This window comes from Phyllobates terribilis, unplaced genomic scaffold, assembly GCF_046119375.1.
Source record: "Phyllobates terribilis strain yellow unplaced genomic scaffold, ASM4611937v1 Scaffold_2__4_contigs__length_985480577, whole genome shotgun sequence".
Lineage (NCBI taxonomy): Eukaryota > Metazoa > Chordata > Amphibia > Anura > Dendrobatidae > Phyllobates > Phyllobates terribilis.
Genome location: NW_027362762.1, coordinates 312649092 through 312670093, shown reverse-complemented (window position 1 = coordinate 312670093; position 21002 = coordinate 312649092). Strand labels below are relative to the sequence as shown.

At 41.9% G+C, this 21002-nt stretch overlaps 2 protein-coding genes across 5 annotated transcripts; one reads left to right on the top strand and one right to left on the bottom strand.

The window, feature by feature from the left end:
- Positions 1-241: 241 nt before the first annotated feature.
- Positions 242-8340, bottom strand: ABHD13 (abhydrolase domain containing 13). Of its 4 annotated transcripts, none has more exons than XM_073664243.1 (4): positions 8227-8331; positions 7548-7635; positions 4722-4852; positions 242-2933 (listed from the first exon to the last, which is right to left on the bottom strand). In XM_073664243.1, the coding sequence occupies exon 4, from the start codon at positions 2908-2910 to the stop codon at positions 1900-1902; it is 1011 nt and encodes a 336-aa protein (XP_073520344.1). In that variant the 5' UTR covers positions 2911-2933; positions 4722-4852; positions 7548-7635; positions 8227-8331; the 3' UTR covers positions 242-1899. The 4 variants fall into 4 exon arrangements, with proteins under 4 accessions (XP_073520344.1, XP_073520342.1, XP_073520341.1 ...); XM_073664241.1 differs by having other exon boundaries at positions 7553-7635; XM_073664240.1 differs by lacking the exon at positions 7548-7635 and having other exon boundaries at positions 8227-8340.
- A 209-nt stretch (positions 8341-8549) lies between these two features.
- LIG4 (DNA ligase 4) lies at positions 8550-20595 on the top strand. Its single transcript, XM_073664239.1, has 3 exons — positions 8550-8701; positions 10816-10889; positions 17181-20595. The coding sequence occupies exons 2-3, from the start codon at positions 10887-10889 to the stop codon at positions 19914-19916; spliced, it is 2739 nt and encodes a 912-aa protein (XP_073520340.1). The 5' UTR covers positions 8550-8701; positions 10816-10886; the 3' UTR covers positions 19917-20595.
- Positions 20596-21002: the final 407 nt, after the last annotated feature.

Genomic DNA, 21002 nt, shown 5'->3' with positions numbered 1-21002 from the left:
ACAGTCACTTGAAGTAACCACAGAAGATATAAAGGTAAAAGCACCTCTTACGGCCCCCATGAGTTCACCTCTTACAGCCCCCTTGAGTTCACCTCTTACAGCCCCCATGCGCTCACCTCTTACAGCCCCCTTGAGTTCACCTCTTATGGTTCCCATATCGGTTGTGGAAGTCACGGTGGCACTTGCCTTAGCTATGAGCGTGGTTTAGAAATACCCATCCAGAGAAAGCAACACAAAGCACTCATCTGTCAAGCATGTTGAAAACATGAATAATTTATTCTAAGTATGTACATCTTGACATGAGTAAAATTGGTGTTAAAACAGCTTTCATACAAAGTGAACATTCTTACACTTAGATAGAAGCCCTTGCAAATTGATTGTGAGCATAAAGTCACTTCAGCTGAAATCTTATCATGGATAGCGCGCTAAGGACTCATTGCAACATTGTTTCGGTAGTCTGCTTTAATGTGTAGATTGCCACCAGCACTAGAAACTCTTCTGCTCATTGGGTTTGCAGTACAGATCCAATATATGTATTACTGGCTGGGAAACTGCAATGGAAGGCAACTAGAGTTCATTTACTACAGAGTATGAAAAACCTTACTCAAATCATTCAGAAATAATACCGAGGTACATTACCAAACCAAACCCATAATTAAAAGTAACTATTGCTTATTCTTCATTATTTGACCATTTATTGCAATGGATGGAACAAAAGATGCACGTTGTGAAATAACTGAGGTATAAAGACCAGTCTCAAACTAGAAGTTATACCTTAATGAAGGACATGGAGCTTAGGCCTGCCCTAAGTAAACACTTGCCATACACTGATGAGGTGAAGATGTGGCTTGCCAAGGTAAAAGATAGAAACAGCAAAAGAATACAAGCATGCAGAAAAACATTGCTGCTGAATGAATTGCACACAATATTGGAAACCAATCTCTTGTCATCACAGCACATTAAAGAACACGTAATGGATTGTGACATTTGCCTAAAAAGAAAGTTATGTCTTTATGTACAGTACGTTAGATGACCTGACCCATACTGCATACATCTACTGTATAAAATGAGTTTTACCGGAGTAGTAGTCTCTCAGAAGGGTTGTATTGCCAATACCATCGTCTAGCATGTGGTGTAGCTTCATATTATCCATGACTTTATGAAATGGATTTCTAGGATTAGAAAATATATATAAGCAGCAGTAGCCCCTCTTCTTAGGAGGGGGGGAGGGGTCTGGACTTGCAGCTCAGCTCTATTCACTTGAATGAGTAAGAGCTATACCAGACATAGATAGCACTACTGCTGCTGGAAAAAGGCTGTGGTTTCTGATCCTGATCATCCCCCTTTGACCTCATTCCGACGTCCCTGTATCACGGTCTTAGTACGGACTGCGATGCATGGACTGATGGCAGGGCTCCTGACTTGACATCCTCATATATGCTTATGAGGCTGTTAATTATGGGTCAGGAGGCCAGTGGACAGTCCCAATCGCAGACAATATTTCACTAACATCTGAATTCTGTCTTCCAGCATTTGACTTGATGGCCGTTTTAGTGTTACATTGGAACCAGTGGACATGGCCTGGGCTTTAATATGTGTATGTAAATCACAATAAAGACGATTGTGTCATTCCCCATAAAGCCGAAGCTACCATAGAAAATCAGCGCAGCAGTCAATTCAAAGTGAAGGATATGTTAAAACAGTGCATGCACTGAACTCTATAGAGAAATGTAGTTTATCAGAACTCCATAGAAAAAAAGCTGAGGTATCAGCTCCATCATGGATACACTCTCCAAGCTTTACCTTCTGGTGTTCGGAAAACAAACAGTACAAATGACATTCTTTTCATCAAGTCTCACAAACCTAAAATACAACAGTGCAAAGGGAAGAAGTTGGCATTCATATTATTGTCACATTTGATGTTTTTGCATTTTCTTCTGGACAGTGATTACTGGTCAGTTCTTTTATGAATTGTTCAAGTGCAGCAAAGTAGCCTTGGCACTGCCAGGTGTCATTGTGCGTCCCATCTGGGAAGATGGCTAGTCTTTTAGTCCGGGACGGGGAGAGTTCATAGAGCTGTTTCATCATGAATGGAGGAATTAACTGGTCGGATAACCCAGATATGAATAAAGAAGGCATTCGGCACTGAGAAATTTTCCTGTAGGACAGAAACTTATTTTTGTAGCACCATAAAGGAAGGTATCTCATAGGAAGAAAAGAAAATAGGGTGCTGGCCATGTGAGGAATGCTAAGAAAAGTATTTTCTAATACCAGCGCTGATATTCTGTGTGCATTTTCAGATGCTAAATGAATGGCCACTCCACCCCCTAAAGAGCGGCCAAATAGGATAATTTTTGTCTTATCGATGTCAGGTCTGGTCATGATGTAATCAAGCACAGCTTCAGAGTCTAGGTAAAGGCCTTCTTCACTGGGCTCACCTTCACTTTTTCCATAGCCTCTGTAGTCAACCAGCAGCAAGTTCACTTTCAGGTTGACCAGCATCAACAACGCATTGGGTAGCCTATGGCCAATATTTCCCGCATTACCGTGAAAATAAATAATGGTTGGAGAAAAGTTTGAGTTATCACCTGTATATCTCAAGAGGATAAGGTTGAGATGTACACCATCCTTTGTTTTAATGAATATGTTTTCATGTGGTATTCCAGTAGGCATTGGTACATAAAGTCGTGATGAAGAAGGCTGGTCAGGAAAATAAAGCAGTACATCCTGGAATTTAAAAAGTATTCCAGCTATGGAGACAAATATCAGAAGCAGCAGAATAATACCACCATACATATTAAATGTTAATATTAACGGGAGAAGACATATCCGACATAGTCCCCAGGACCAGGAGCCCAACGTTAGTAACCACCGCTCAGCACAAGCCCAAAACTTCAGATGTTTTTCCATTCTTGAGCTTTCCTGTTTGTGCCCTGAAACAAACACAGATAGAAAATATTCAAAAGAATTGTATATATTCATAAAAAATAAATCTCTTCTTCACCTAGTTATACAGGCACAAGTATCCAATATGATGAAGAATAGAATGTCATGTAACTGTTGTTTGGAGGATCTGGATTTAATTATTAACATTATGTACAGAAGTTTGGAAGTTATTACCCCTACAAGGATATATACAGTTATTGGGACAGATCAGCAATAAACTCACAGATCCACTGTACGTGAATGGGCTCACACACAGTTCTCCGTGGGGAAATATTCCAGGGCTTTTTCATAAAAAAGCATCAATGACAATAATAATAAATCAAAAAGATTACTGTGTTGTATCCAAGTATGTCCTAACAACAGGGAACGTGGTCTGACAATACTGGGGTTCTTCAATGATCCCTGGGCTTTCTGCCCATACTAGGTATAGGCCGTGATCACATCATGGACACTCTTCTTGATGTCATCAGCAACAAGCCCCTAAGCTTCTCCCTTTGGATACCACCATCAGTGCGAATTACGACAATTGATCGGTTAAACAGCGGCGATCAGAGGTTCCGATAATCTCAGTTGTTTGAAAGAGGCTACGGCTATGTATCACAATATTCTCATCCCATGTCACATATGAATTAAAAGTTATGGACGCCTTCGACATAGGAATAAAAAATGTATTTGCTTTATCTCATAGGTGCTTTTAAAAAAAATGATTATTTTGTTACAACACCCATCAAGGGGTGAAAAATATCAGCAAGCGGTCAGTCACGTCTTAGAACCATGGAAAATGGCAAAAGTAAAAATCTGAGAGAATTTGACAAAGGTCAAATTGTGATGGCTAGAAAACCGGGTCAGAACATCTACAAAACTGTAGACCCTCTAATCAGTGGTTCTTACCTAACAAAGTGGTCCAAAGAATGACAAATCGTTAGCCGGCAACACAATAACGGTCATTCAAGACTCAAAGTTGTCTGAACAGAGAAGACTAGCCGGTCAGTCCAGTCCGATCCTACAGAATAGCTATTGTGGCATAAATTGCTGAGAAAGGTAATGCTGACTGATAGAATGTGTCGTGGTATGCTGTTGTGTATACGGTTGCATAGCCACAGATCTGACAAAGTATATACATCTGATGATGGCGCTCTTTAATCAACTAATTGCTGAAGCCAATTACAGGCTCCAACAATGCTGCTGACACTGCTTCCATAGCCAGCAGAGACCTCTGGATCTGCCTGAGCTAGATCCTCACTTTATTATTTTTAATAATTGCGTTTCTGGTGCAAAAAAAATGCACCCTTACTCATAGGATACCCTATGAGTAAGGGCGCGTGTTTTAGCACCAGAAACGTGTCAGGTTTCGTTGTTTTTATCCTTTTACAATGATTCATCAATAAACCATTTACATTTTTTTATTATTTGGCTGGTTGTGCCGCAAGCATCCTTTTCTTTGTTTCTCTACTTTGACTGCTATCACCAATGGACCTGGCACCCGCCTGATGAACTCCTCTAACGAACTGAAGCTGTTGACAATTTGACATGGTGAGCTCCCACCCCCTTCCCCCCTTTCCCTGCCTGTTTATTATTTTTAATAAATGACTAAAATATATATTAATTTTACTATGGGTTTTTGAGTACTTTTATACTGGTGACATATAACATTGGCATGGGTCTTGCTTCCGAGCGCCCCCACAATCAACTGATTGAAGTGACTGTGCGCATCAGAAGTAGCAAAAAAGTTCTGTACATTATTTCAATCACACTCAAAAACAGTATGCACATACCTGATATATATAAAAGTCACTATGGAGGAAAAGGCAGGACAGTAATCTGTGTGAGCTCTTCAGGTGCCAGACTTAGCAGTGGTCCTGTATGTTTGAGATGCAGCATCCACAGGAACACAGATTATTGGAACCTGTTGCAGTAACAGAAATGACAGTGTTTTACTATCATTATTAGCCTCAAAGTAAACCTTTACAATCAGTAGTCTAGTAGTCAAGTAGCCAAATACAGCGTACGGGAAACCCAGCTGCTCGACTCCCCAATTCCTCAACCCCGAGACTGTATTCAGGGGGTGACGGGGATGCCCGGGGTCCAGTATAGGCCCTTAATGTTACAGTCTCAGAAAATCTCTTAAAGGGAACCTGTCACGTCCTAGCTGCTATGTACATTGCCCCCATTGCTTTGTTAGTGATGAAATGTGCATTTGACTGGGCAGAGAGTGATGTCCGACTCATTCTGATTGACAGCCTTCTCCCCCTGTTAGACAGTGGGAATCCAGCTGTCAATGAGAATGATGTCGTCATTCTCGTCCTTCAACACAGTGGAGCGGAAAAGAAGCCTCTGCTCTGTCGACGTGACGTCAGCAGAGGCAGCTGAACTACAGGAACGGATATCCCCTTTAATGTAGGGAGAGAGGGAGAAAGCTCGGCCACTTTGTTAATTTTTTTTATTATCCTTTCTATAATATAAAAAATTACACATAGCTCTGATTGTTCAGTTTTGATAGAATTCAAATTTTCCTGTATGTCCACAAGTCTCAGTCAGTGACGGAGCAGCCGACAGAATCATCATAATTGACATCACAAAAGTGGCGTAAATGATGACAGCAGTGTTCTCCAGTGACCTTAGACATTCCTGTAAGAATTTGTCACTTCTGTGTTGTACATTATGGTGACTGTCGGGGGCGCTCTATTACGCCTCTCCCCATTCTTCACAATGTCGGCGCTGCGGACACGACTGTGGACAAATGGGAAGAGTCACATTCTGGCAAAACTGAACAATCAGCGATAAGGGGAATTTCTTATATTACATAAAGAGACAATAAAAATGTAAGTTTCAATAATCAAGGAGAAAAAGAATTTTGCCCAAATCCATAAAATATATAACAGTGTAAAAAAATCATTTTTGGCTTGTGATGTTTGCTCCATTAAAAACATGAGCAATTACATAAAAAAGCATAAGAAAAACATTAAAAAGCCAGTAGAGGCGACTAGACAGCAGTGAGTATGAGGATCCCGGAATCTACTCCGATCTAGTGGTGTCAGTGCTGAACTGTCTACATCGGAGGGGATTACTGAGGTCCTCACTCCAGCAACTCCGATCTAGTCTCTTCAGCAGTGAAGTGTCTAGATCGTAAAGTGAGGAGCACAAAAACTCACCTCCGATCTAGACACAACCTTGCCAGGAGCAGTATTCAAATACATGGGCGACGCCAGCACTGACTGAATGCTGTGCTGCCCATGACTGAATGAGAGAATCACAGCCCTATGACTGAATACAAGCAGGTAGGACAAAGTGTATATAAAGTTATAAAATCATTATACTACCACCGATTTTAATGAAAAAAGCTTGTTAGTGATACACATTGCATCACTAACAAAGCAATGGGGGCAGTGTACATAGCAACTAGGACGTGACCGGTTCCCTTTAAATGCAGCTATGCTGCGTGTTTTAGAAGCAAGAAACCTAAAAGATATATGAAAAAAGATATCAATACCAAAGTGTGCCAGGCAGAAATATTAGAGATGAGCGAAGTGACTTGCAGGGCCCAGACTGCCGGACAGGAATCCTGCAAACTACCTCCTACCAGCCAGAATCCCCAGCGCCTCTTCTGATTTGTAGGCCTGGAGCGACATCATTGATGTGGCCGCTGGTTCAAGGTCCTGCAGATCAATCTGCTTATCTCTTGATGTGCAAGTTTTCTAATATCATGTATCACTGTGAAACTGGGAGAAGGGAGGCTTTCTATGATCAAAAAATATACGCCCCAACATCAAACACAAATAGTATTCACCCTCCCTGGGCCCGGTGTCTTTATTAGGCCTAGTTCACATTGATCCTGTGCCGGACGCTGAGTTGGAGTTTTGGTCTAAATTCCAAAAAAACATTCAGACAGAATCAGATGGAACCATTCACTGTGAGGCAAGCAGTCACTTTGGATGCCATTCTGGTGATGTCCATCACTTTTAGGTGGACACAATAGTTGTAGATTACTCTTTTGTGTCTGCCTGAAAAGATGGACACTGAGAGAATAAAGATCAAACTGAATCCAAAGTGACTGCGTCTGCCTCATTATAGTGAATGGTTCCATCGGATTCTGGCTGCATCCCATCTTTTGAGGATTTAGATGGATACATCGCTCAGGGTAGAGCACAGAATAAATGGGAACCGAGCCTTATAGACTACAATGTGGCCTCAACAAGCTACAGAGCAAATACCAGCAATCCACGCTTCTTACAGGAGACCTAAAACATTACCAGTGCAGAACAACAAATGACAAACCCCTCCACAGTACACAATGTAATCATAGTAGTAATATTCATGTGATCATACTGGAACAATAAACGCACAAATGGTTCACACTAGTGATGTGCCGATGACACCAGAATGTCATCAATTACAAAGCAGACTCATTCTTGCTGCCAACAACAATAAGCATTGGATATAGGCAGGTTTAGCACATGGTGAGAAAGGATATTAATGAGTCCTATAATTGCAATGTTAATTGGGCATAATCTGCTGGGTTCACACTAGTGGTTACATGGGAATGGTTATATTCATCCACAGAGGGAAAACATTTCCAAAAAATAATACAATGTTCAAGTCACCATACTTATAGCGCAGGATCACATCCAAACTGTCCAGAGCGTTCTGCAACTCCGTTATTCATTCCATGATATTTAAGTGTGCTCCATACTGTAATTCCAGAGCAAAAAATTAGAGAGGCTGCCGATGAAGACAAGCTATCGCCTATCTGCAGCATATGTCCGTATATCCAACCGCTGGGATCTGCACCGTCCGGCAGAATAGGAAACTTTAATCCCCGTCACAAGATGGGATGTCAGTGTGGAAGTGCAAGCACCACTCCATTCATTCTCTAAGAGCTGCCCTCAGCCCCACAAGGAATGAATGGGGTGGCGGTGGATCATGCACAATGTGGCTCTGTACTTACAGGGATAATAGTGCCCGTTCTGCCGGTCGATGCAGGTCCCAGCAGTCGGCCCCCCTTGATCAGTCAGTCGTCACCTACCCGGAGTATAGGGGATAACTTCTTTTAATCTGAAAACCCTTTAAAACCCAAGGATGTGGCAGTATTACCCTGTGCTCCTGAGTAATGGCATCACAATACCATCCACACTACCGTGTGCACACTATGCTGTGGCTGGCAGGTCAGGGTACACTACAACACACACACTACACTGTGCCGGGGCTTACACGTCAGTACAGGGCGCACTAGAACACACACCCAGCTCCCACACACATCACCCCATCCCCCACGCTGCTCACATGCCATGTACAAGATGCGGGCTGCTCTGGGCCTCTCATCCCATCGTAATCCGTCTCGCCCGCAGTCACTTCCCGATCTACTTCCGGGATTGTGATTGAAACGTCACGTTCACGTCAGGGTGCCAGGAATCACGTGCTCACCCCTTAGCTGCCATCTTTCTTGGGGGCAGGGATCTTGCAGTGCCATAACAGCGGCCGATAAGAGCTAGCGTACGCACATAGAGCAGCGCTCACCTTTATTTTGTATTTGCTGTGAATGTGTCACAAGTGAAAAGCGACCGTTTTACGAGACTAGGAGCGTGTCTGTACATTCAAAGCTGGCGCGCTCTGCACGTCACAGCGATGACGTAGTTACGTACGGCACGCTGACATGAGTGGGTTTGGGGGCTGCGCTGGTTTATGACGTGTACAGCTTCCGTTGTTGTCAGTTCTTGCTCACAGTGGGCGGCTGTGGATGGGAATGAGAGGGTAGCAGGTGAGAGCCGCGCTTTATCTTCTGTCCTAACGCTCCTGACAGTCGGGGGTTGTCTGAATTAAGTAGAAAGCATTATTAGCCGCTTTCCCATTTTGTTTCTCTAGTATAGTATAGTCTCTTTATTAAAGGGATGTTCCAACCAATGACTGTTAGTTTACCACATACATTGATCTTCTATCTATAGATGTCATAATTGTCTGGGGGGTCCATATATGAGACCCCTATTAGAGGTTATGCTACATCTGTATGAGCAATGATGGCGGTTCCTGTTCTGGTGCACGTCAGCCATCTTCGTGTTACCAGGACAGCTGTTTAGCTGATGTAATACCATGTTTCCTGGCTTCACTTCACACAGCAAATTCGGCAGCCATGTTAAGAAAGGGATTGTCTCCAATGAGACATCCCCCATAAAGAACAGGCCATCGCTGACCGATCTCCCCTATTTGTGTGCTAACACAATGGCCTGCAAAACTGAAGCCGAGATCCCCTCCGCGAAGCCGAGATCCCCTCCGCGAAGCCGAGATCCCCATTACTCTCCTGCACACTTAGCATTTCAGAAGATTAGATCCTCAGATCCACTTCATGTGTTCCATGCTTCAGGCTCCGATTTACTTGTATTGTACAGGGTGGGCCATTTATATGGATACACCTAAATTTAATGGGAATGGTTGATGATATCAACTTCCTGTTTGTGGCACATTAGTATATGGGAGGGGGAAAACTTTTCCAGATGGGTGGTGACCATGGTGGCCATTTTGAAGTTGGCCATTTTGAAGTCGGCCATTTTGGGTCCAACTTTACTTTTTTCAATGGGAAGAGGATCATGTGACACATCAAACTTATTGAGAATTTCATAAGAAAAACAATGGTGTGCTTGGTTTGAGTGTAACTTTATTCTTTCATGAGTTTTTTACAAGTTTATGACCACTTATAAAATGTGTTCAAAGTGCTGCCCATTGTGTTGGATTGTCAATGCAACCCTCTTCTCCCACTCTTGACACACTGATAGCAACACCGCAGAAGACATGCTAGCACAGGCTTCCAGTATCCATTGTTTCAGATGCTGCACATCTCATATCTTCACAGCATAGACAATTGCCTTCAGATGACCCCAAAGATAAAAGTCTAAGGGGGTCAGATCAGGAGACCTTGGTGGCCATTCAACTGGCCTACGACGACCAATCCACTTTCCAGGAAACTCTTCATGTAGGAATGCTCGGACCTGACACCCATAATGTGGTGGTGCACCATCTTATTGGAAAAACTCAGGGAACGTGCCATCTTCAGTGCATAAAGAGGGCAACACATCATCATGTAGCAATTTCAGATATCCAGTGGCATTGAGGTTTCTATTGATGAAGAATGGCCCCACTATCTTTGTACCATATACCATACCATCAAGATAAGAGATGTGCAGCATCTGAAACAGCGGATACTGGAAGCCTGTGCTAGAAATTCTTCATTGTTTTTCTTATGAAATTCTCAATAAGTTTGATGTGTCACATGACCCTCTTCCCATTGAAAAAAAATAAAGTTCGATCCAAAATGGCCATAGTCACCACCCATCTGGAAAAGTTTTCCCCCTCCCATATACTAATGTGCCACAAACAGGAAGTTGATATCACCAACCATTCCCATTTAATTTAGGTGTATCCATATAAATGGCCCACCCTGTACTTTGTTATTGGTTTTTGGTAGGAAATCTGCAATCTCACAAGAACATGGCTGATTTCAAACAAAAAAAAAACACAGCACCTCCACTGTCTATAGACTGTGTGTGGTACTGCAGCTCGACCTACTCATTACAATGGAGCAGCGCTGCTATACCAGTCCATAACCCATGGACACGCTCTGTTTCTAGAATGGAACTGCCAGGTTTTTGCTGAATGTCATCTGCAGTGGATCTGGCTGGCTGTAAAGGTGGCGCCTCCACCCATGTCTGCCCACAGCTCAGATAAATATGAAGTATTTTTTAACTTGCAACTCAATTATTGTAAACCACTTCTGTATATTCTATAACTGAAATGTTTTATGTGCCATTTTTCATATATTTTTTTTTTATTTTACACTGCACCCATGATCTCGCCAACGTACCATTTCTGATCTGTTTATAGGATATAAACCCTGAGTGCCCGTCATCGCTGCAGAAGCTCAGAAATAAGTTTGTGGACTTTTTTATACTTTTATGGTTTGTATTATTTAATCTTTCTTTTAATTTGTAGTGAAATCTTTAAAAGGCCATGGAACAGATTTGTCCTTTTAGGGTATTTGTCCTGTTATTACAGGAGTGATATTGATGTATGTATTTTTGTTAAAACTTCATAGGCTGGGTGAAAATAACAAACAGAGCTTCGGTCACCCTCCCCTGCTTCAGCGCCAATTCTTCACTTCTTTAACCTGTTAACCAGGTTGGCACTGGAACAGGATGGGGAAAGAGCCTATGAAATGAGGTGTGGGAAAAAATGCTGCAAATTAAGTTGTACTTTGTAGCATTTCAAAAAATGTAAGTGTTAATAGTTCCTTTTTTTTATCAATTAACAAAATGCAACATGAAAAAGACACATCTAATGAAATTAATATTTGGTGTGACCACCCTGTGTCTTCAGAACATGTGTAATTCTAGATACATTTGAACACAGCTTTTGAAGGAACTTGTCAGGGAAGTTGTCCCAAACATCTTGGAGAACTAACCACAGGTCTGTAGAAGTAGGCTTGTGCAATGTCTTCTTTCTCTTCATATTATCCCAAAACAAATTGGAAAAACTGGAAAGGCAAAAAGCGCAAATAGGGTCTTATCTGATAACCAAGTGGTGTAAATTGTTATAGGTACGCTCACCTGATAGGGTTGTGACAGTCACAACTCCTAAACAGAGCCATATAAAGGCTTCTGCAGGACACCCAAGGAGATATGTTGCAGTAAATGGGGAATACAGTGGTTCAAAATCCGCACTGCCCAATGGTACAAATATATGATCACGCACGAAGGTGAAGCATGAATCCGGTTTCCCAAAATGTTTTTCTCTCCCTAAACCTGTCTTAATGTTCATGTAATGTAAGTGATAACATACTTACTGATCGACATTTTCCCTGGTCCTCTTCTGACTCGTATTACTGAAATGCCTGGTCCTCTTCTGACTCGTATTACTGAAATGCCGATCACACTAGGGTTTGTGTGAGCCAGAAGTCGATTTTACAGTGCAAGGATAAGTGCACACGTAGCGTTTTTGATGCGTTTTCGCGACGATTTTTCGGCGTGGAAACTCATCAAAACACTTGGTAATCGGTCTGCCATCTATTGCAATGGCAATCCTGATGTGCTGTGCACGTGATGCGGAAATTTCCGCTCAGGATTGCCATTGCGTTTTAAAACGCAGCATGTCCATTGTATGCAGCGTTCCCATAGCGTTTCCTGCCCATTGACTTTAATTGAACCGTAGAAAATCCGCAGGTATAATATTATATCTGCGGATTTGCTGCGGTTCAATTAAAGTCAATGGGCCGCGGGAATGCTACGAGTGGTACCCGGTTCGACTGGGGAGGACTACTACTCCCCTCATCCGACCGCTGCTCCGGCTGATAACAGCAAGAGCGGCGCGGCTGAGGGGAGCAGTAGTCTCCTCAGCTGAGCCGGGACTGCACACGGTGGTGGAAAAAAGTGAAGTAAAAAAAAACAAAGTACAAAAAAAACACTATACTCACCTGTCCGGCGTCCTCCTGGTCTTCGGTCCTCGCGATGTCATACGGCCGGCGCTAGCTCCCAGCAGTGTACATCGCTGCGCTGCCAGGACCTGCGGTGCGGTCACGTGAGCTTTCAGCTAAGAGCTCGCGTGACCTCACTTTACGGCATCGGTTCTGTGTGAGAACATTCTGAAAAATGTTCCCACCAGTACTGGTGCTGAGGTCACCGGGGCTGATCAGCTGATCTTCAGCTGATGAACCCCAGTGACCTCACTCCTGCAGCAACAATGTACACTGACAAGAGTGATTTTACACTCCTGTCAGTATACATTGCTGTCTTCTACAGCAGTGACATCAGTGATTGCTGATATCACTGCTGTAGAAATGACCCGGATCGTCGAGGGACAATCGTGACGGCGGTAATCGTGGACTACGTCGTGACGGCGGACAGGTGAGGAATATGGTTGTTTTTTATTACTACGCGGTTAGTAATAGGGGCGTCTCATAGACGCCTCTCCATTGCTAACCTGGGCTTCACGTTAGCTGCCAATACAAGGCTGACTTGAACCCAAACCCCACTCGCCACCACTACAGGGCAGTGGGAAGAGCGGAGGCTAAGCGCCAGATTTGGCACATCTTATGGATGCGCCATTTCTGGGACTGCTGAGGGGTGATATTATTAGCCGCGGAGGGGGCTAGTATTCATGGCCCCTTCCCTGGTTATTAATATCAGTCTGCAGCTGTCTGTTTAGCCTTTTCTGGCTAGATTTTATAGGGGGACCATACATCAATTTTTTTTTCTGGGGTACCCCTGTAATCTAGCCAGTAAAGGCTAAACAAACAGCTGTGGGCTGATATTAATAGCCAGGGAACATTGTTGGCTAATGCCCCCTTCCCCGGCTACTAATATCAGCCCCCATTGGTTGGCTTTCCCTCTGCTGGTTATAAAAATGACGCGGGAGCCCACACCATTTTTTTTTAATTTTAGACTCTGTGCCCACGATCTGGACATAGCAGCGCTTTGGACGCATATTTTTGCTGCGTCCAAAACGTTGCTTTCTATTGAACGCATGTAAATCCGCATGTGTTCACTGAACCATGTGGATTTATCGCATTCAATACTTTCTAGTGGTCAAATTTCTGTTGCGGAGACTAGCGACTCCGCAAGAGAATTTGACATGCTGCGGTCCTGAAAGACGCGCCACATGTCAATGTTCACGGGTGATTCGCAGCCTCTGATGCACGCATAATGGATATGGGATTTCTAGAATAAAACATGCAGCGGCTCCTGATCGTTACCACGTACCCAAACTCACCAGCAGCATGTCAATTTCTGTAGCGGACACGCCAATCTCCTCTGCAGATTTTGACTGATTGAAGTGTCATTATATGCGGTGGATTCACATGTACTGACAACAAAAGTGCGGCATTAGAACACAGCGTTTTGGACGCAGCAAAAATATGCTGCGTCCAAAGCGCTGCTTGTTGCTGTTCTGTTCGTGGGGACATAGCGGTTAACAAAACAGCTGTGAGCTGTTAATAGCCAGGGACCATGTTTGCCTAATGGCACCTTCCTAGGCTAAAAATAGCAGCTCACAGCTGCCCCAGAAAAGACATGAATGGGAATGCTAATGAAGATTGGGTATATGAGATTAGCTGACACCTAACTCTTTTGTTTGGTGATAACATGGTGTCAGTCAGACCCTTTCATCAACAAACCTAAGTAAAGTAAAGAGTTAAATAAAGACACAGAGTAAACACTTTATTTGAAATACAACAGACACATTCTTTAATAATTTAAATTAACCTATATACTCACCCCAGTTCTGATGGTAATCCAAGTGTTAAAGCAATTTCCCACCAAAATAACTTTATTTAGCTCCAAAAAAGCATTCATTGATGTACAAAAACGCATTAAAAAAGCGTCAAAACCGCACGTTTTTTCCACAGCGTTTTTCCTGCAAAGGAGATACAGAAACGCTGCAGAAATTTCTGCTTCAAATCCTGAACGTGCGCACATAGCCTAAGTCTGTGGAGTCTCATTCTGACGCTCCATAGATTTACATTGTATAAGTGACGTCCGGTTCACGTATAAACCACATAACCAAGAAAATATAGATTGGATGTACACAAAATAGAAGTTAAGTGTGTCATAGCAAATATTGTATCCCTATGAATGTTTGGTGTTTAACCCCTTAACAACTGGGATTTTATTTTATCTATTTGTCCCTCCCCTTCCTTTGTGGAACAAGTTGTAGTTTTAACTGCCACCCATACCATTAAGTGTACAGTGTGCTGAAAACGGGAAAGAAAGTCCCAAGTGGGATGATATGGTGAAAAATTCCACCATTGTTTTTTTTTTAGTTTTTCTTTTTTTTTTTATTGTGTAGAAAGAATGACATGGCAGTGTGATCAAATTTGCATTTTTTTTTTTTTACAAAATCGTACATATTTTTTTTTTCTATCAATAGAACTGTGAGAGGGCTTGCTTTTTGTGGCATGATCAGTCTTTTATTGATACCAATTTGGGTACATACAACATTTTGATGTTTTGTATATTGCATTTTTTTTTAGGGAGGCGTGGTGTCCGAAAAACCGATTCTGGTATTGAGATTTTTTTTTTTCTCTTTACGGTGTTTACCATATGGGTTTCATAGTCCGGTCTCTTTTTTTTTGGCCATAGCTAGAGTTGGGAGAGCTGGCAGAGCCCAGATAGAATGACTGTAGCTTGACAGGGGTAGAGGAGGCTGGTCACGGCCCCTGATCTCAGGCTGGTGGAAGATGATGTTATCTGGGGGCTGGCTGTTACTAGAAGCCAGGACCAGCTTAGGACCCCTGATCTATGACATAACTTCCCAGAAGTGTGGGGGCACAATGAGGAGCAGAGCCACCATCACATTCAGTAGCAGGTACTGTCAGGCTTACAAATAACACTATGGATGTTACCTTTTATAGTTTGTGAAGACATGTCCATTAAAATACTTTATCTCCCTGGAGTATTTCTTTAATGCCCCCAATACCCATTAGATAGCTGTTGGCCAAATGAATGTCCATCCGACCGCTATCTCCCCCATACACAGGAGCCCTCAGCCAAGCCCTCCTGTGTTTTATATGAGAGACTTGCTGCCAGCCAAATAAAAGAATCGGTCATTGGAAATCCAACTGGCTGCATTTTCCTCTCTCCCGACATCAACGGTCAGGCGGGTCATCTATAGTTTAAAGAGGACCTATCACGAAAACACATTTAGCACTTGGTTTGTTTTTATTAAAATCAGCGAGAAAAGGGCTTTTATTACTATGGGAATGGATATGCAAATTATATGCTAATCACACTATTAGCAAAAATTCACAGCCATTTCCTGAAATGCCTAGCGACACTACGTCATCTCACAGCACGGAAGTGATGTATGTGCTCTGAGCAGAGTGGTCTCGCTGTTCAGAGCAGATGGCATGCTCAGTGTTATGGAGTTAGTGCGAGCTGCTCCTGGGTCCATACTGCTACTTTATTAAAATACTTTTCTCTGCTTGTCTGCAGCTTCACTATCTATCATTGCTATGATCAGAGCACAGACCAGTGTGATAGTGAGACTCAGAGAAGCTGATGACAGGCAGGGACAACTGTGATATACTCATCGCTGATGATCAATTTTCTCATAAAGTGCAGTGTGTGTGGGAACACTTACTGGTCTCTCTCCTCACTAAGCAGCGAGATTCTGCTATAATTTGAGAGATCTTACTGTTTAGTGAGGAAAGAGACCAGGAAGTGTTCCCACACGCACAGCTCCTGAGGACATCACTGCACTTTATTAGAAGACCTCCCACTGCTGCTCCCCCTGTCCTCCATCAGTGATGAGTATATTATCACACTTTTCCTTGTCTGCCTCAGCTTCATTATCTATCACTATCACACTGGTCATTGCTCTGATCGGAGCGTTTTCACTCTCTGTGGAGCATAAATCAGAGCACACACCAGTGTGACAGTAATAGTGAGTCTGCAGACAGGCAGGGAAAAGTCTTCTAATAAAGCAGCACTATGTCTCTGGGAGCAGCACACTTTTGGTCTTTCTGCTTGTGCATTAGAAATGTGCGTGAGGCGGAGGGATCAGTGAGAAGCTGTGTCATCCACAAGATGGCAGCACACCTCCATTGAAAAATAGGTACATAAACAAAGATTTTTAGATACATACTGACTTTCAAAGCAGTCAGTGTGTATCTAAAATAAGTAAACACACATAATTATATTTGTTGTTTTTTAATAAAACTATTTTTGGCGATTGGTCCTCTTTAAAGTGTGTGTGGGGGCCTTTAAAAGAAATGCTGCATTTACATTGTATCCAATATTTTACCAAAGCAATGTATTTACAGTGCACAATTGGTCAATGAAGGACACGACCGACCTCCTGTATCAGCATAAATTTATTTCTACAGCTAATACTGTATTAAAACGAGTATTATACTCTAGAATGTAGACTGCGGTGAGGCCATGTGCACACGTTCAGTATTTTACCTTAATATTTGTAAGCCAAAATCAGGAGAGGAACAATCGGAGGAAAAGTATAATAGAAACACGTCACCACTTCTGTATTTATCACCCACTCCTGGTTTTGGCTTTCAAATACTGAGGTAAAGCCTTCTGTTGGAGGTATACTTTGGGAGGTACTCCTGACATGTGCATCTGACAGGAGGCTCAAACATAATGTGAGAAGTGCCTTTCTATACTGGAGCATTACATGCATGATATTATGTATCTTATAATTTTTTTTATTAACTGCTAAAAGAAGTCTTGTGCTTTTGTCTGCAGATCTCTGGCACAATGTCTTCTGATATCCTGCCCTTAAAAACAGTGGCTGCTCAGGTACCTTTTGCAGATCTCTGTACTACTTTAGAAAGAATTCAGAAATGCAAGAACAGAACCGAGAAAACAAATATTTTAAAACAATTTATTGACTCCTGGAGAAAATTCCACAATGCTCTTCACAGGAACGAGCCTACTACTAAAGACTCCTTCTACCCAGCAATGCGACTTATTTTACCACAATTAGAAAGAGAGCGGATGGCTTATGGGATTAAGGAGACTTTGCTTGCCAAACTCTATATCAAAGTTCTTGGTTTGCCCAAAGATGGCAAAGATGCTCTTAAACTTTTAAATTATCGAACTCCTACTGGCTCCAATTCAGATGCTGGCGACTTTGCTGCAATTGCTTACTTTGTGCTTAAGTCACGTTGCCGCAAAGAAGGAACCTTGTTCATTAAGGATGTGAATGATCAGTTAGATTCAATAGCTAGCAACAATGCAGGGAGGAAGAAGGAACTTATAGAGAAAAGTCTGCTGCACTTGATTGCCAACACCACTGCTCTGGAACAGAAGTGGCTTATAAGGATGATTATAAAGGACATGAAGCTTGGGTTTAGCCAGCAAACAGTCTTTTCCATCTTTCATCCTGATGCTGCAGAACTTCATAATGTCACCACAGATTTAGAAAAAGTGTGTTTACAGCTTCATGACCCCAGTGTGTGCCTAAGTGACGTTTCTATCTCAATGTTTTCTGCCTTTAAACCGATGCTTGCTGCAATTGCTAACATTCAGCACATAGAAAAACAAATGAACCACCAGAGTTTTTATATTGAGACGAAGCTGGATGGTGAACGGATGCAGATGCACAAGGATGGAGATGTGTATAAATACTTTTCTCGGAATGGCTTTGAATACACCCAGCAGTTCGGTGATTCTCCCCTTGAAGGCTCTTTAACGCCATTTATTCATAATGTCTTTCGTATCAATGTCCAAAACTGCATACTTGATGGTGAGATGATGGCCTACAACCCTAACACTGAGACGTTCATGCAGAAAGGAAATAAGTTTGACATCAAAAGGATGGTTGATGATTCCGACCTTCAAACTTGTTTCTGTGTGTTTGATGTTCTGATGTTTAATGATCAGAAGTTAGCCCATGAAACACTTAGGAAAAGGTACGACATGCTCCGTGATATATTTACCCCAATTCCCGGAAGGATTTACGTAGTTCACAAAACTGAAGCCAGCACCAAAAAGAATGTAGTTGATGCACTAAATGAAGCAATCGATAACCGAGAGGAAGGAATTATGGTGAAAGACCCCATGTCAATTTATAAGCCAGATAAACGTGGTGAAGGCTGGTTAAAGATCAAACCTGAATATGTTAATGGACTCATGGATGAATTAGATCTTTTAATTGTTGGGGGATATTGGGGCAAGGGTCTGCGTGGGGGTATGATGTCTCATTTTTTGTGTGCAGTGGCTGAGAAACCACATCCAGGAGAGAAGCCATCTGTCTTTCATTCACTTTGTCGTATTGGCTCTGGCTACACAATGAAAGAATTATACGACTTAGGTTTAAAGTTGGCTCCCCACTGGAAGCGTTATCGAAAAAAGGATCCACCTACAAATCTGTTGTGTGCAACTGAAAAGCCAGAAGTTTTTATTGAGCCTTGTAATTCTGTTATCATTCAAGTGAAGGCAGCAGAGATTGTTCACAGTGATATGTACAAAACCAATTGTACTCTTCGGTTTCCCCGAATTGAAAAGATCAGAGAAGACAAGGAATGGTATGACTGTATGACACTTGATGACTTGGAACAATTTCGAGAAAAAGCTTCTGGGAAATTAGCTTCAAAACACTTGGATTTCAGTGAAGAGCCACCAGAAAAGAAAAGAAAAAATGTTGCGAAGATTAGGAAAGTCATTGGTGTGGTTTCTCATTTGAAAGCGCCCGATCTTACCAACATCTCAAAGCAGTCAAATATGTTTGAAGAGGTTGAGTTCTGTGTGATGAGTGGAACAGATATCCATTCCAAGGCAAGTCTAGAGAGCATGATAGCTGCTTGTGGTGGCATAGTTGTACAAAATCCCGGAGAAGACACGTATTGCGTTATTGTAGGAACTACCAATGTCAGAGTGAAAAATGTTATCTCGTCGAATAAGCACGATGTTGTCAGAGCTGCATGGCTTCTCGAGTGCTTTGAAAATAAAACCTTTGTACCTTGGCAACCTAATCATATGATTCATATGTGTCCGTCCACCAAGGAACACTTTGCTAGTGAATATGACTGCTATGGTGACAGTTATGTCACAAATACTAATGAGTCTGAGCTGAAGGATCTGTTTACCAGAATACCTGACACCAAGGACAAAATTCCCCTGGACATGATTTCTGACCTAGAACATCGCTATCCATGGGAAAATTCTTCTAGTAGTGTGTTCCGTCAATGTGTTGTTTATCTAGATATTTATACAGTCCTTAACAACCCACTTACTAAAATTGAAAACTCTGCTTTGAGTATAAGAGCGCTGGAGTTACGCTTTCATGGAGCAAAAGTAGTGAGCCATCTTGAAGAAGGAGTTTCACATGTTGTGGTAGGAGATGACTTGTCTCGTTTAGCAGAAATTAAGAGTCTGAGAAGGACATTTATCAAAAAATATAAGATTGTTGCATTTCTTTGGGTAGTCGATTCGCTGAAGATGGCAGAGCTTCAGATGGAGCAGGATTATTTATTATAAATTCACATTTTATTGATGAGATTTTTAAATATATTTTAAGTCCACAAACCTTTTTTAATCTAGATTTTAATTTATATAATCATGTATCTAAATATGTTTTATTGTCGATTTTATATTTTTATGTAGACGAAACTTAATCAGGTTTGATAGATTGCGATCTAGAAATAAATATTTTTTTAAGTCCCTAAATAATATAAATGTTAAGACTGTGCCTTTACTCAGTAAAATTCTACCAGGACACCCCCACAGTGCAGTAACATGTAGTATGTACAGATGACTAGGAGATTCCAGACGCAGTGGGATAGATTTATAGAACTGTTGAAAGGAAAAATTGTCTTTGTAGGACACAGAAACCAATCACAGTGCAGCTTTTGTTTCTGAAGAGCACCATAAGAAATGAAAGCTGCCCTATGAGTGGTTGCTGTGGCCAACAGACATTTTTCATTTCCAGTTTGAGAATCCCAACCCTCCTTCCTCCATGGAGTCTTACAACCTTGCAATGTGGGGTGGGGATCAGCAGGGATCCTTATTGAGTGGAGTACCAGTCCTGTAATACTTATATTGTCAAGCTTCTTCTATATGTAAGGGTGATTATGTGAAGGAACATTGTTTTGATTGCACATTATTATTTAAATTGTATTTTTAATGATTTGTGCTAATAAAATTTGTTGCATTTTTATGATGTCTGTTTTTCTTCTTTTAAAGAGTAACTGTCATTTATTTTTAATTGCATAAAACAGTAGTAATTTTATAAGTATCTCAAATGCACATCATTACCCCCTTTTTTTTTTTTCTAAAAAGTTTTATGCCCCTGCCACGTTTCCTATGTGCTGGAAAAGCGCAAATCAAGCAGGAAGAATAAGGACAAAGTAACAATCAGCATTTGAGCAGGGAAGGAAAAGAACTTTAGCTCAACAGGCAGAAGAACAGACCACAAAGCAAGAGGTCACCGGATTTAATCCCCAAACCGAGCCATGACAAAAAGTCCCAATATACTTTACTTTGGGAGTCTTGCACCACCGTTAATAAAGGGCACAAGTACATTTATTTTGGTGCTTGGTGCCTTTTCCCAGTGACGCTCAAGGT

Excerpts from the sequence above, each read along its gene's own strand:
- ABHD13 (XM_073664240.1), bottom strand. The coding sequence starts at position 2,910 with ATGGAAAAACATCTGAAGTTTTGGGCTTGTGCTGAGCGGTGGTTACTA.